At 39.9% G+C, this 16,201-nt stretch overlaps 1 protein-coding gene across 3 annotated transcripts in view; it reads right to left on the reverse strand.

The window, feature by feature from the left end:
* Nucleotides 1–3,561: 3,561 nt before the first annotated feature.
* Nucleotides 3,562–16,201, reverse strand: part of ACO1 (aconitase 1) — a 28,799-nt gene continuing 16,159 nt past the window's right edge. For all 3 annotated transcript variants that reach the window (XM_015850001.3, XM_085528985.1, XM_085528984.1), the window contains exons 7-21: nt 15,994–16,133; nt 14,897–15,068; nt 14,363–14,463; nt 13,226–13,342; nt 12,049–12,208; nt 10,640–10,775; nt 10,069–10,153; nt 9,683–9,839; nt 9,006–9,130; nt 8,270–8,374; nt 7,442–7,584; nt 6,574–6,721; nt 6,063–6,185; nt 5,151–5,336; nt 3,562–4,324 (exon numbers count right to left, since the gene is read on the reverse strand). In XM_015850001.3, the coding sequence (XP_015705487.1) occupies nt 4,211–4,324; nt 5,151–5,336; nt 6,063–6,185; nt 6,574–6,721; nt 7,442–7,584; nt 8,270–8,374; nt 9,006–9,130; nt 9,683–9,839; nt 10,069–10,153; nt 10,640–10,775; nt 12,049–12,208; nt 13,226–13,342; nt 14,363–14,463; nt 14,897–15,068; nt 15,994–16,133 (2,012 nt within the window). In that variant the 3' untranslated portion in view covers nt 3,562–4,210. The remainder of the gene's footprint in view (nt 4,325–5,150; nt 5,337–6,062; nt 6,186–6,573; nt 6,722–7,441; nt 7,585–8,269; nt 8,375–9,005; nt 9,131–9,682; nt 9,840–10,068; nt 10,154–10,639; nt 10,776–12,048; nt 12,209–13,225; nt 13,343–14,362; nt 14,464–14,896; nt 15,069–15,993; nt 16,134–16,201) is intronic.

Raw genomic sequence — 16,201 nt, forward strand, 5'->3', positions numbered from 1 at the left:
GCAATTCTTGAATAAAAAAACAATAACCAAGATGGTTGGGTGAGAGAAGCCTCACTGCACTGACTTAGTAGGTTTTAGAAGAGAAATATTCATTTCTTGAGAGATGTATGTCACCATGCAAGGAAAGAAAACACACTGGTCAAGCTCCCTTGACAGAATGACACTTCCAACACTTCCACTGATTTTAAAACCCGGAATTCTGAAGATGTCCTCCATAGTATTTATAACTAATATGGTAATTTGTGTTGATGCCTGTTTATGCCTGCCTGAAAGAAGGAAGCTGGTAGTCAGTGTTAGCACACCATCTTGTGGATAACTGCTCTAACTGGGAGCGCTGCTGTTACACCCAGCACAGTGCCCAGCTGCAACTTCATCCTGTTCATATGATGCTTAGAGTCTCTTCATTTCATGACCATCAGGACTTGGCTCCAGATACGCTTATGAAGAGCAATGCATTTGAAAGTAAAATAGAATTTATATGCATATGAAAAATTAAACTGATATTTAAGTATAAATTACTGCTAATTAATTCTCACTTATAATTTTAGGAAGAAACATAAAACTGTGGAGCATTTAACCAGAGTTATCAAACTGTAAAGAGCTGCCTCCTTCTCTTGGGATTGCCTTCTGATTGATACACTGAGGGAGTTGGGTTTGTTCAGCTTGGAGAAGAGAAGGTTGCGGGGTGACCTCATTGCAGCCTTTCAATACCTGAAGGGAACTTACACCCAGGAGGGGAGTAAACTCTTCGAAAGGGCTGACAATAGCAGGACACGGGGAAATGGTTTTAAGTTAAAAGAGGGAAGATTTAGGTTGGATGTTAGGGGGAAGTTCTTCACTAGGAGAGTGGTTAGGTCCTGGAACAGGCTGCCCAGGGAGGTTGTGGATGCCCCGTCCTTGGAGGTGTTCAAGACCAGGTTGGACGGGGCCCTGGGCAACCTGATCTAGTAAATGTGTATGTTTGGTGGCCCTGCCAGGCAGGGAGGTTGGAGCTACACGATCCTTGAGGTCCCTTCCAACCCGGGTCATTCTGTGATTCTGTGATCTGTGATACACCTGTAGAAGCCCTTCTTGTTCTTCTTTGTTTCTTCTACCTGGACCTTGACCTGCCGGACCACATTCCTACACAGTCTGACAGCATCCCTTTGCTACCTCCAGGACAGATGACCCTGCTTCCACTACCTGTGCATTTCCTTCTTGCTCTCTATTTAGACCAGCAGGTCCCGGTTCAGCCATGCCTTTCTCTGCCCTCCCTTTCTCTTCCTGCACCAGCAGATGGAGAGGCCTCATGCACTAAGGAGAGCTTCCTTAAAGATCTGCCAGCCCTGCTCTCTCCCTTGTTTCTGAGGGCAGTTTCCAAGCCTAGTTTAGATGACATTCATGGAACTGAGCTAAATTAGACCAGAGGGCACAGCCAAATGATTTTCCAGCTTTTATCATTTCATGTGTCAGAGTGAAACGCTGTTGTGTAAACTGTCAGGACAGATGCCTCCTCAGTGTTGTCCCTACAAGTGGCAGTGGAACACTCCATCTTGCTAAAAAGAAACAGTAAGGTCAAGGTTACTCAAAGACAGGGATGACATTCATGGAAAGTTTCACATTTGATTAAAGAAGAAAAACTACGAGCTAAAGAAGCATGACTGGAAGCAATAGATGCTAAATTATTTTGTATATAATGCTGTGATTCAGAAGCTTGAATTAGCTGACGCTCAAGGCAATTCAACTATTGAGATTTAATGAGGAAAGTTCTGCCAATTGCTATTAATAAAAATTGCCCTGGCAAATATTTCTCTCACATGTGGAATACATCCATGTAAAGATGCCCAGGAGGACACAGACATAATAAGTAATTAACTGCAACCACTTCTGAAATCTCCCTTAATACAAGCCAACACTTCGCACAGTTCTGACCTTTACTTTCAGAAAATAAATAACACATAGTGATGAATATGGGCAACAGCTTCAGTGTAGGATGAACATCTTTTGAATGTGCTCTATGGAGACAAGACAAGGGTAAGAACCATTAATACTGTGCACAGAGCAATGAGGAACATCGCATCTATCGCAATTTGTATAGCAATCTACTCTGCATATATAGTTAATTAGTACTGGAATACACAGCAGTGGAAGATGCTTTCAAAAGCAGACAATTCAGGAGGTTCAGGATCCTGCTTTAGGTGTCATTTGAGGGAACTTAGTTATCTTTAGCTGGTTCTCATCTAACCATGAGGAGTTTGTACTCTCCTTCCCTGAGAAAATGAAGTTTCACTGATTGCACACTGGTTGTGTACAGTGTGACTGTTTGATCAGAGAACCCATGTTTTGTTGTGCAGAAATACCATCTCACTGGGCTGCATAAGTCCCAACGGAGATATCAAACACAGGTTTCTGTATTAAGCAATGTGATGTTAAATGTAAAGAAAAGGAGGTTTCTGAAAGCCAGTACTTGTAGCAGGTTCCCCCCTTCTGGTTATTCATTCCATTCAGATATTTCTGTTGTTGCTTCTGCAACATGAAGCGATGCATTGACAGCTGTACTCGATTTTCAAAGCCATAGAAGGGAAGAGTAAGCAGCATGAACTTATTATCAGGTGGGGTAAAGGTCAGGGTGTGAAAAGAACTGTAAATCTTAATGTAAAGCAGGTTTTAAATGGAGACAGAGATTGGCAACTACAATGAAAAATCTGCAGTTAGAGCAGAAAAATCAAGTATTCCTTTACTGATAATACAAAGACTCTCCAGCCACCCAGCTGCTGAAATTGTTCAGTCACCAATGCTTGTCTGAAGTTACTTAAGCTACCAAGATCCCAGTCAGTGAGATCTTAAGCATTCTTTTAAACACTGTCATATGGCATTAAAAACAATAGACTTCCTAAGCACTGTGGTGTGTTCTGTCCTGGCCTCTATCCTTTACTGTGAGAGCTGTGTGCACAGTACAGGAATATACAGTTGTGTATTTCTTACCAAACAGTGCTGAAGATGATGACCACATTCACAGCTCTCAAGATGTTTCACACATTGGCAGAGGTTGGAAGGAATCTCCTGAGGTCATCATCTCCAAAGTCTCTGCTCCCACCTGCAGCAAGATGCTCAGCACTTTGTCCATATGCCTTTTGGATGCCACCACCAATGGAGCACCCAGAACCACTCAGGGCAGCCTGTGAATGTTGCTTCCAGTCCTGTTGCTGTACTGATAAGAGCCTGCATCCATTTTCTGTGTGCCCTCCCTTTGGGTATTTGTACACACCTGGCTGAGCTGGCCCTAAGCCTAAGCTGAACAGACCCAGAATTTCTTTCTCAGGGAGTCCATAACTAGAGGTATCCATACCTCAAAGTGCAGCCTCAGCAGTGCTGTTGTTATCAATAGGCTGTTGCAGGTACAGTGTTATCACTATCTCCTCCTCTAGTCCTTTCATTTCCTCCAAAACTAATTTCACCACTCCCCACCCCAACACAGCAGGAGCAAAAGGGTCCTGCTCCAGTAGGGACAATGACGAAAATAAAGCTGAAGCTTTCTCCTATATCTTAGTACCTAGGATAACATAAAACAACACACTGAACTCCTTGAAAATAGGTTTAATTTTATCCATTAGAAATGTTATCCCCAGAGGTCCACCTTTTCACAAAGGCTTAGATTTTAAAGGAACAGAGTTCACATTCTCTTTTGAATTAATAAACAGCTAGATGATTAATTTCAGTATTAGATTCAGAATCCGCTCACAACTGAGTAAGAAATGAAGTTGATATCAGATAATCAGGAAGGAATAAAAATTAAATGTATACTGTCCATTAGTTTCCGGACCACTACTATAACACAGAACAGAACACAGAAGTCAAAGGAAATGGAACAAATACATATAGCCAGCATACGATCTTCAATAGTTCCACAGATTCTGTCAGTATTTCAATGACTTTTGCAGAATGTTCTAAGTCAAGCCAACTGCAATTTTCAATTGCCATTCAAGACTAACAACAAGTTTTATAAATGGGCAAAAAAGTGACAAGTTTCCTGATAGACAGAATCATTCAGCATGGTCAGCAAGCCTCCCCAAAGGCTTGTTTAAAAGAACAAAAAGAAGAAACAAACAAACAAAAAGAATCCAACAAACCACTGTTCACTTCATGGTTCACTCTTCTTCATTATTACTGATGAGTTTTGTCGTGCTCAGAGGCAGACCTGCACCTGCGAGGCTGTGCTCAGTACTTTAGATTACGATGCCATTTTACGAATCATGTAGTTCAGAATGCCGCCATTGTGGAAGTAAGTGAGCTCCACGTCAGTGTCAAACCTCATGATGGCGTGAAAGGTTTTCCCAGTATCCAGCTGTTGAAGTCAAAGGAAGTTGTTCAATCAGTAGAACTAACCACATGATAGTAAAATACAGCCTATTATCATAGTTTTCTAATCTTAATAGCTCAAATGAACAGCAAGTGGACACCAGTATTTTATTTTTTTGAGACAAGGTGCCACACCAGACCAACTGCTTCAGAGCAAGTTGGCTTGAAACAAGCCATAATAAGCATAATATCTCCATATTCTGCTCCTTGCACTGCACTTACTGTCTCTAACAGTTTTAAGGTCAACACAAGCCTAGTGGCATGTAAGCTGACCACTCAATCAAGTGGTTATAGTAACTGTTAATGTTTTTCCATGTAGTCATTCTCCTGGCTTAGCTACAGCAGCAACACTAACTGTATTAGCATTCACTGGAGCTCTGCATGGGAAGAAGAAGAGCAGAAAGACAGGAGCAGGAAGTGAATCAAACTACATCAGTTTTGCTGAAAGCAGTTTTCATCAGTTACTTTACAACAAACTGTTGAACACACTGGGATCTATGCTTTCCCCTTTCAGGACATTAATTAGGCATACATAGACAACAGTTGTAGGCTACCCCAGGATACAGGACTGCTTTGTGCTGAATGAAGTGGTTTAGGAATGCTGCTTTTATCTCCCATCATTGCTCTTTCAGAGTTACTGCTTTTTCAGAAAAACAATGTCAGGGATTGGAAAGAACATCCAAAGGTCATCTAGCCTGGTCCCCTGCCCTCAACTGTTTTGCCTTCCTGAAAAGAGAGATTACTGGAAAAGACATTAATTGGAGAGACAGTTAATTCAAGAGAAACCATGGCAGCCCACAGGCATTTCATACCTTGATCTGGATATTCATCTGTGGTTTCAGATTTTCAGGAATTACAATTGTGTAACGTTCTTTTCCAGTCAGTCCTAAAGTCCTTGCATCCTCCCCAGGTAAATATTGCAGAGGAATCACTCCCATCCCTACAAGGTTGCTCCGATGAATTCTCTCATAGCTTTCAGCAAGCACAGCCTTGACGCCCTGGTAAGTACACGATGGGTTATGCCTATCCACATAATTCAGCATAGACTTTCTGTTCTCATAGGGATAAAACCAGTATGCTTGAGGTCCCCACCTTTCATTTACCAACTACTGCTAGCCAGTAGGTACTGCTGCCCTAAACACTAACCCTATTAACACATTGTTTAAAAACGCACAGAAACACTGCATGCAAAAATTGCATACCAAGAAAACCTGAATCTCTTTGAAAAGGCTGCTGAATAATGTAGGACAGGATACAGAACAGATATTCCACTGTACCTAGATTTATAGCATGATCCTATAACAGTACTGATAGGAATTCCTGAAACCTTCATGGTGAAGCAATGCTAAATTTCAAGTTCACTAATACCTCACTTAATACACTTTATATCTTCTCTGATAAGCAAGCTGAAGAAAGAAGCCTAAAACATACCCAAGGTTTATTGGGCTGTATGATGCAAGACTAAAGAAAATGGCCTTTCTGGTGTATGGAAAGCTAGCTGAAGTTCAGTCACATTTTCCTGCCTGAAAGGGCTCTATGAATATTTAAATATATTTGCAAACCTACTATGGCTCTTGGACTCAGCTTATACTTCAGAATAGCTTCTGATATTGAGAATGAGAATAAGGTACCTAGGACAGTGTTGTAAACTGCTCTTCCTGGAAAAAGAAAAATGAATGAACTTCTAAGTATTACCCTCCTCCTAGTTTACTTTAGTTACTTACCAGGAGGAACGGCCCTTTAGCTGCCCAGTCTCTTGAGCTTCCTGCACCATATTCCTTCCCAGCCAGCACAATCAAAGGATGTCCAGCCTGCTTGTATCTTTCTGCAGCATCAAACACGTCCAGCTGCAATGAAAATATCACACACTTTATATACTACTGTGGGTGGAAATACACTTTTGTGGAAATGAGAAAACTGTGTTTTGAAACCCAGCCTTTATGCCAAGCTCTGCATTAAGTTACAAAGCACTTTGTGACTCCCGGCCTAAACGCACTCCTACCACAGCCCACACTTTCCATTCTCACCACTACAATAGCCCTTCTCCCCACTGGTAAGCCTGAGTGCACAACCTTATGCAGGTATGTGTGACCTGCTTCCCTGAGTCACTGAATCTTCTTGTCCCCACATTACCTTTACTTACAAGGCACTGAAGTAAGTGACTTAAGCTGTAAGAAGGAAAGCTAATGCTAATCCAACCTAGGAGCCTCTTTTTAAAGCAGTGAGTATACTTACCGTTTCTCCTGAAGGGAAATGGATAGTATGAGGTCCCTGTTTATCAAGAAATTTGTTCACCAGACGAATGTTTGCAAATGTTCCTCTGGCCATGACAGCATCATTCCCTCTGCGAGACCCATAGGAATTGAACTCTCGAGGAGTCAAGCTATTAATGGAAAAGAAAAACAAGACAGTGTTGGTGTAAATACAGTAATGAGCAAGTGTCCCTGAGGCAGCTATGGATTGCTCTCACCAGGGAAGCAGCACCCAGTTCAATGGTGTTTGTACAGTTATTTAAAGAAGAAAAAAGAGTGAATAGGGAGATTCAGTAAGGCCTGGATTTGTCTTAAATTGAATCCACAGTACTGGACTGACAGACTGTCCATAGCAAAAGAACACTTTACAACTGCTTATAGGCTGAACACAATAGCTCTGCCAGTCATTGCAGCTGCACTGAAACCTAAACTTCTGTAGTTCATGATACCCTAGCTATATGAAATTGCTGTACATGCTATAAGTGAATACAGAACAAGTTTCTGGCCCCAAGGACTATGACCATTCTGCTTTGATAGGGGGGGAAAAAAAACTCATTCCTTCATTTATGAATTGACTTACTAAAAAAAAATAGTCTGAGCCATCGTCTTCCATACAAATATCTTAAGTTCTCAAGTTGAATAGATCTGCATACCCTACACAAGCTTTTAGAACCAGTGTCAAATGCTGAAACAACACAGGAATGCTTCCCTCTCTTATTTTACACATTCTCCAGGCACCACCCAAAGTACACAAGTGTCTATGAACAGACAGCTAATAGCATATCCATAACACAGTATAGTAACTGTGGCTTGTTTCCAGTTTGTAACAGGAACAAGAATGTACTGCTTACCCTCTGCTGGTCAAATAACGGGCTGCAGGACTATTCCTTGCTATATTCCCAGCTGGAGATATGTGGTCCGTTGTCACAGAATCTCCAAAATTCAACAGGACATAAGCATCTTCTATAGTCTTGGGCGTCTGCAGAGCCAAAGTCTAAGCCACCACAAGTACAAAGAACATGATTTTAAAATGACATACAATTCCCTTACCTTTCTTAAAAAACACAATACACAGAAGAAATCTGCAAAATAGAGCTTTTCTTCTCATATAAGTCAGGATAAAGAAAAAACTCTATGGAAGACACAGACATTCTTAAACCAAGTATGATGTCCTGGCTGCCTGTCAGCAAACTTGTGTATGTATAAAATAGATGAGGCAAAAAAGTTAGCTGAGGGCTTCAACAGCACATGCATGAACACAGGAAAATCCACGATTCCTGGATATCTTTACACACTGAAATTTGCATTTTCTTTTAAACAGTGCTGAAGCTGCATCTGAGTACTGAATTACTTAGTGAAAAATGCAGGCAAGAAGATCTATAGTTTCCTTTCCTTTTCTTTCAGTTGCTTTGATACTACTTAAGGCTACCCCATCTTAACAAGAAAGGGGGAGTTTTCAAAAATCTTGAAGCAATAGAGAATTCCTATAATTTTTAGATTTGCTTGTGCCTTTGTATTGAACTGAATACGATAAGCGTGATGATAACATCTCAGAAATGAAGTCTCAGCAGGCTATCATAGCTGCTTCCAGGACCCTTGGTGTGCTTCTGCTTCATCCTCCAGATTAGTCACAGTTGCTACAGTGTTTGGCCTGATTCTAAGGAGAAACACACACTTACCAGACCATCAAAGAAAGGTGGAGACTTGATATACGTTGACTTTGGATTCCAAGTATACAGCTTGTCTGAGGGAGCATCTAAGGCATTCCAAGATTCATTTACTGTCTGAAAAACACATAAACATTTCATCTCTAAGTTTTCAGGTTTTTTCTAAGTTTTTGTGTCACTTTATTCTTTTTTGTTATGTTTTAACAACTCTACCTATCAGAAGAAAGAGTAAGGAAAGGCAAGTACCCTCCCTTCATTGCAGAAGAAGAGCTACTCACCCATTTTTCTGGCATTTATCTATGTTATGAAGGCAGATAACATTTTAAAACTCCTAAAGAAACTTTTCTACCATGTGAACACCAAGAACATTTTGTTTCAGTACCTGAGGAAGACTTACAGGAATACATTATAAAGTACAAGTTTTTCTCTGCCAATAATGCTATCAAGTAATGCAGATTATGTCACCTGAAGAAAAATGTCTATGAGGCTGAACATCTCACTTTCTAATATCAGCCTAAAATAATTGTTTAAAGTCCATAATCTGCAATATTCAGGACACAACCAGCCATAAGAACCAATTACATAACTAGCAGCCATTTGGAAAAACAAGATCTCACTTGAATATTTGTCACAAACAGAGCAACAGCAACAAAAGGAAAAGGTTCTTTTCACTGTCAAAACCTATTCACTTAACATCTTAAGAATATTACAACATATAAATGAAACCACTTGCTAAGAATTAGTTTACCTCTATTTTTTGGTAGACCTCCTTGAACATCCCAGGAATAACAAACTGACGCTCAACAGCCTGTATCTCATCTCGTGTTGGCCAGATGTCTTTCAGGAAAATCTTCTTCCCTGAAGCACTTATTCCTGTATAAATCAACAATGTTATACCTACTATATACATATTGCATTAAGAAAAATAAATAGAAGTGTATATTGCACCCTTCCGCTGTGTATTCCTTCTTACTCTACAAAAACTCACAAGAAACACCCTTATTCAACTACAAGAGTCTGACAGACAATAACCTCATGAACTTGATGCCTGTACACATGCCTACTTTTGTGATTTCTACTGGTCTATCAGAATATTTGTTCAATAATTTAGGTTAGAAAGGATCTTTAAGGCTTGCCTAGCTGAACTGCCTACTCAGACTCTACTAGATCAGGCTGCTCATGAAAAACCACCACCCGTATATAACCAAAACATCTCCCATAGAATTAGAATATAGGACACACATAGCATTCCCTTTCCTCCAACAAAGACTCCATTTTTACTCTGTTGTCTGACAACTGCACGTTTAAAAACTCAGATGTACTCACACACTTGAAGTACCTCCTTGGGGTAAACATTTCCTAAATGCTTAATTCCAATTACTTCCATTTATAAGGTATGAGAAGCAGCATTCCATAATGTCTTACCCAAAGGCTCTTTCTCAAAGTCAATCCGGACAGTTCCTGCAATGGCGTAGGCTATCACCAGCGGTGGAGAGGCCAGGTAGTTAGCACGAGTGTTGGGATGCACACGCCCTTCAAAGTTTCTGTTGCCAGACAAAACACCCACTGCTACAAGGTCTCCCTGCAAGGGTTTGAAACAAGAAAGCTGGTGAAGCATGTTTGCAGAGTTGCATCATGCTGCAACATCAATAAGAGGACATAGAACTGTCTCCTTCCAGATGATCCCCAAGTACCTCCCACAGAAAATGAACTGCATTTACTTCATACACACCTGGCAGGGTTTAGCTCAATACAGCACAGAGAATAACTTACCTACATAAGATGCACATGAAAATCTGACTGATGCGTACCTGTATAATGGCTTCAACAACAGAGTCTGGCAGGGGTCCGCTATTGCCAATACAAGTCATACAGCCATAACCCACTACATCAAACCTAGACAGAGCATGAAAATCATCAAGGAATTAAAAAGCTATTTTGGAGCTAGGTGTTTAAATCCTTAATGACTGGTAAGGCTTACTTTCAGAAGACATACTTTTTAACAAATCCACTGCTGCTGAAAACAGCATTTTTAAGATTACTTTACTATTGCAGTGATGCTCCATGTATCCAGAGCAAAGAGCTGCTGTTATCTAGCAAGATAAACAACATATTGCCATTTATGCTGTTTTAAAGCATTTATTCTTGCAAAAAGAATCTATTTTCCTGCATAGGAACATGAGTCTTCAGAAAGGCAGCAAGCCTTTTCCCCCACTTGGCACTAAGTCAGCCAGTGCAACAGCAATGCATTAATTCATGCAGGAGCATGTTGTAGGGCATCTACCATATCTTTTAATCTGTGCAGATAAAGAGTTATTCCACTGCAACACTTGGCAGTGCTTACAGTTAAGCACTGGACAACAGTAAGAAAGGCTCACTTACCCTAGCTGAGAAAGGTATCTCATGACTCCACTCTCTCTCAGATAGTAAGTGACAACGCCACTTCCTGGGGACAGGCTAGTTTTAATGTAAGGCTTCACAGTCAAACCAGCTTCAACAGCTTTCTTGGCAAGCAATCCTGAAAAATGCAAAGGACAGCTGCAGTTTTTCCAGGAAGTGAATAGTTTGATTGATCAACAGGTTAACAGCAGCATAATTAAATAACTGGAAAGCAGAAACAGCACTAATTCCAGAGTAACCAGCAAGTGCAAGTGCACTGTGGAACTGTAAATCCAGTCTGCAATTTCTGTTTCATTAAAAAGTCTCAGGAAATTACCTTCAATAAAATGCAGTCACATGGGGGCAGCATGCAGACAGTCAGATCTCAAATGGTTAAACAAACACTAGCCACAAGACAAACATCTCACCAAAAACACAATGAAGGATTGTTACCTTCCCACCTCTGGTAGTTTTGTGCTGAATTAACAACCAACCTATCAGTGAATTTTGGCTTTCTGTAAGAGTCAAGTTCTAGATTCTTAGCAGTAGAGATGTACAAATAAATAACAACAACCAAATACTATTAATTTCAAGAGACAGTTTCCCTTATGAACCCTTTCTGGTGGTACTTCCTGATTCATACTGCTATCAACCATGAGTTTTACTATGGCATTGCTGATGGCTACAATGGGAATCTTTCCTATACTCCAATAATTTCAAAACTTCAAAACATCTGAAGATCATCTTAAAGATACAATACATTGCTGAAGCATGAGCTGCATCTTACTGACAGACCAATGTATAAGGGAGCTTGTTTGGTATGACTATCTTAGCTCAAATTTTATCTATTCATATTTGCACCAATTGTATTGTATTATATTATTTAGATGGTGATAAGCAATAGAATGGGAGAAACAAAGTCCGCCTATGACCACTTCTTGGATACAGTTCGCATGAAAATTACAAGGCTCTGGAAGACAGAAATTCCAGAACACATTTTTCCTCATTTACTTGTCCCTACCTGCCCTCAGACACTTGTTCAGATAGCTAAGCATGTGTTTCATACACTGCTGATAGATAAGAGCACCTCCGGATATAAACTGACAGACCCCTCTTCACTGACCCTTTCCTTCAGAAGTCCCTCCTCAGCTCCAATCACAGAACTACAGAGCAGATTTTGTACATCTAATGAGGTGTCAAAGGTGCTGGTTAATTCAGCTCAAGTTTAACCTGGAGAGAAAACAGTGCAGGAAAAATACACTTCCACCCACATTTCTGCTATTCCTTAAGGACTAATCTCAATTCTAGTTTGCCAAATGATGAAAACAGAGTTAGCACTGTCTTTGTCTTCACAACACACAGCCAGAGACATAGAAAGACTACTGCGCATAAAATCAAGCAGTTATACTTACCTGCTCCCAGCATGACTGAGGGGTTACTGGTATTAGTACAGCTCGTAATAGCAGCAATCACTACCGAACCATGACCCAGCTCGAAGTCACAGCCCTCAAAGTTAAATTTGATTACACTGTTGTGTCGATCTGGAGCAATCTGGAATCCCTTGAATCCTTGCTGTAAGAGGAAAAAGAAAGAATCAAAAAAGATGCCTCTAATGTCAATATTTTGACTGGAAATCAGCTGCAAACTTCATGGATGAGAAGTGCCTACGGTCACACTGCTGCTTGCATTGGTGGTGGAGGTCTGCATATTTGGTGAAAGTGGTAGACAAAAATAATTTCCATGGCTCTATATCCCATTCTTTTTTTACTGGTAAAACAGACAGCCTTCAATGCAAAAGTATTTGTGTTTTCTTCCTGCATAAATGCATCCCCCTTTAGTTTGCTCAGATGCTTCTGACCTACTTGATCTGGATTCCTGATCACATATTGCAAAGCAAAGATTCCCCAACATAGCCTTGCTACACAGTCTTATTCTGAGATTTTAGCCCCAATACGTAAGACTTAAGCAGAGAACAACAAAAAATGCAAATATATGTTACAGGATTATTTGAGAGGCAAAAGTCTGGCAACTGATAAAAAGCAGGAAGCATCATTTGCAGCATAAAGCAGTATGTTTTGGAAGAGATTTGGAAGGATAAGGTCCTTTAATGCAATTATGAATATGTAACAATCACTGCAGTTTAAACTTCTTGACTTAAATCACTAAAGGTCTGCACTGCTGTTTAGCAGGTAGAGTTGTTGATATGATATCTCTCACTGATTACATTCTACAAGTTAAAGTTTCAAACTTATTTTATAAGCTTACAAGTCTATGCCTAATAATTTGGACTAAAATCTTGCTTTTCTTTCAATTACAGTTTTTCATTGGATGATGTAGAGAGAAATTAGGTGTAAGACTGGTCTAAAATCAGAAGGAGCTCTACTTCAGTAGGATTGCAACAGCTTCAGGTGAAAGAACATTCAAAAGGAATACTGACATCATTTTCTATACTGAATCCAAGCACCAATCAAATACTTTCACTCATTTCTCAACAGGAAAGCAAGGAACAAACTAGTCAACCCCACAATATAGTTCTGAAACTATTTTATAAGCATGTATTAGTTTGTAGACACATATGTTCCCAGTCACCTTTGCTCCCAGACAAGTCTCGAAGTCCTTCTTCATATCTGACACAGCAACTTTGTCCTGGGGTCTTTTTGGTCCACTGCAGCAAGGCACAACAGTATGAAGATCCAACTCAACAACCTATTCAGTAAGAATAGCAGAGAGGGATTCAGCACTTAAGACAAGCTGAAGCCAGACAAGTCACAGGTGATCTTAGCATTCATTCAGCAGAGAAGTCTGCACATTTTTATTTCTGTAGAAATTATGAGAGGTATATGAGATGGGAAAGATCAGAAGAGAAGGAACAGTTCTACACTGAGACCCTGCCAGCTCCCAGGTGTGGCTCCCAATCATTGAAAACTCAATGCGTGACAATTATCTGAACAATGCAGATGGTGTAAAAAACTATGTCCATTCACATACTAGCAGCAGGATCCTTTTCAGAAAACAATGCTGTGGAGAAATTCTGATACTGGCATAAACCAGAATAGGCTATTTATGTGTACCCTACGGAAAATATTCAGAGCCTATTAGGAAACACAAGGAATTATCATAGTTTCTTATTCCCCACCCATGTTTCAACTTTGTTTTTATAATGTTTCTTCCAGTTTTTATTATTTTTTTTATAAGCATGCAAAACTGACCATAAGTTACAAAACTGGAACTAATCTTGCGTTGCCTAGATACAGACCATGATCTTGATTTTGTTGCACGGAAAACAGATTGTCTGGTATGCAGTTAGCAAACAAAGCTTCTAAGTATCCTTATCATGCAGTAAAATACATTGCTGAACGTGAAAAGGGAAAAAATTAGACAAGGCCTACAGAGAATATATCTGCATTATCTTTAAGATCTCTGTTAATTTCTGGATCAGAGTTCTTAAAAATACATGGAGCCAGTCACACAATCTGCAGCAGCTAGAGTTCAGCAGACAGTTAGTCTATACTGATGATCAAATTATCACATCTGTAGACTGAGCTAGCTGGCTCAGTTTTGAGCTCAGTGGAATAAGACAGCTGTACAGATAATGTCAAAGGAACAGAAGGAGTACCTTTATTAGTTTTAGTTTTTCTTAAAAAAGAGAAAACAATCATTAAAATATGGCAAAGCATAAAAAAAGAAAAAAAAGAAAAAAGGAGTGAAAAGACAGTAATTTCTCACCTGTGTGAAGTCTGGATCCTGAGAGGAGTTCTTGAAATCTCTCAGCATTCCCACAGCCTCGAGGTACTTTTTAGTGCACAGAACCTTCTCTTTATCACGGCCTATAGCAAAAGCCAGATACAAGGAGAAAAAACAAAAACAAGTGGACCTGAGAAAGTACTACGTGACAGAAACTAAAACAGGCTATTTCATACCATTCACACTACACTATGCACAAAAGGACTCTATCAACCCATGTACTAGGGACTCACTAGAAACAGAGCAGTTGAGCAGACAGTGGCTTTTGCAGAACAAAAGCAGTTTAGGTTCCTGTAATGTGGACAGCCCACATTCAAGGAGGGCTAAGCAGACAGCTACAAGACAACCTAAAATTTTTCTCTTCCTCATTATAAGTACTAACATTAAAAGCAAGAAACAAGCTGAATAATCAAATACATGATAAAAACAAATGATAAAAGATTCAAGCTTAAAGGGCTTCACCCTGTATACTTCAGGCTTCTACACCTTTAATTCATGTTTCTTCTTGTAACTAACCTGTTTGCACCAGGTATCCAATGCTAATATCATCCACTGGGAAATAGGCAGCTGTTGCTCCATACTCTGGACACATATTGGCAATGGTGGCTCGGTCAGCAATTGACAGCTGGGCTACACCAGGACCAAAAAACTCCACAAATTTACCCACAACTCCAACTTGGCGAAGGTGCTGTTATAAAAATACAGTGACCACATCATCAGCAGGTACCAAGAGACTTATATAAAAATTCTATATTGCATTTTAAAGCGGGAAATTATACATAGTAAGCTATGTTAGAAAAACAAGTACACAGAGCTGCAAAGTCCCAAGAAGATAAAACACAGGCATACACTGTTCCTTCTGAACATAGTCTTCCTCTCACGCGTAAACACAGTTATTTGAAGACAGACACTAATTTATCTTAATTTGATTCTCTATGGAGAAAACAGTATGCACTTTTTTGCCAGTGAACTCTTGCAGACGGGAACAGAAACACAAATTAAACTGCAAATGTCTGAAAATAGACAACATCTGGATAAACTAAAAAAAAATTAACTTTCCCCAGCTGGAGGTTCTCTCTAGAGCCATTAATGCATGATGATATCTACCAGATTGCTGAGCTTCAACGCAACACTACTGCTAACTCAGTTAATACTCTGAATTCAGTCACAAGCCATGGAGTGAATAAATATGTTACGAGCATGTGAGCAAAATACCCATAAATCAAAGAACTCAGACTGCAATACCTACTGTTTTCAGCTTCTATATTGCCTCACTTTAAGTGTGACCTTCAAAAGAGAGCCATTCTGTTTATTTTGAGATAATAAAGAATCAAGCACTTTGTACAAATACTGCTGTTCCAAAATGGGCCTACAACACAAGGAATTAAACAGGCCTTTAGGTATCAGCTCTCTGCTCTATTTTAGCTAGATTTTGGGAAACAGATTTGCATAGCAAATTTGGGTAGTTGATTCCAATCCACAGAGCATTAAGTCTGAAGGACCAAAACAACTACATGGAAGTATACACAGATTCCAAGTGTGCAGCACAGGGGCTCTCAAAGCGCATGTTCAGCAATAATAGCAAAACAAGAAAGAAAAGGCATGTTCATTACCTTGGTAATGGTGAGCACTATGTCAGTGGATGTTACCAATGGCTGAGGGTTTCCTAGCAGCTTATAGCCAACCACTTCAGGAAGCACCATGCTGATTGGTTGGCCCAACATCACCGCTTCTGCTTCAATGCCACCAACACCTGGAAGCAAAAGAATTAAACCATCAGACTATCCAAAAGACACAAAAGAGTCAAATAAACCCATGAGA

The sequence above is a fragment of the Coturnix japonica genome, chromosome Z (genome assembly GCF_054131305.1).
Source record: "Coturnix japonica strain WE chromosome Z, WE-NBRP24, whole genome shotgun sequence".
Lineage (NCBI taxonomy): Eukaryota > Metazoa > Chordata > Aves > Galliformes > Phasianidae > Coturnix > Coturnix japonica.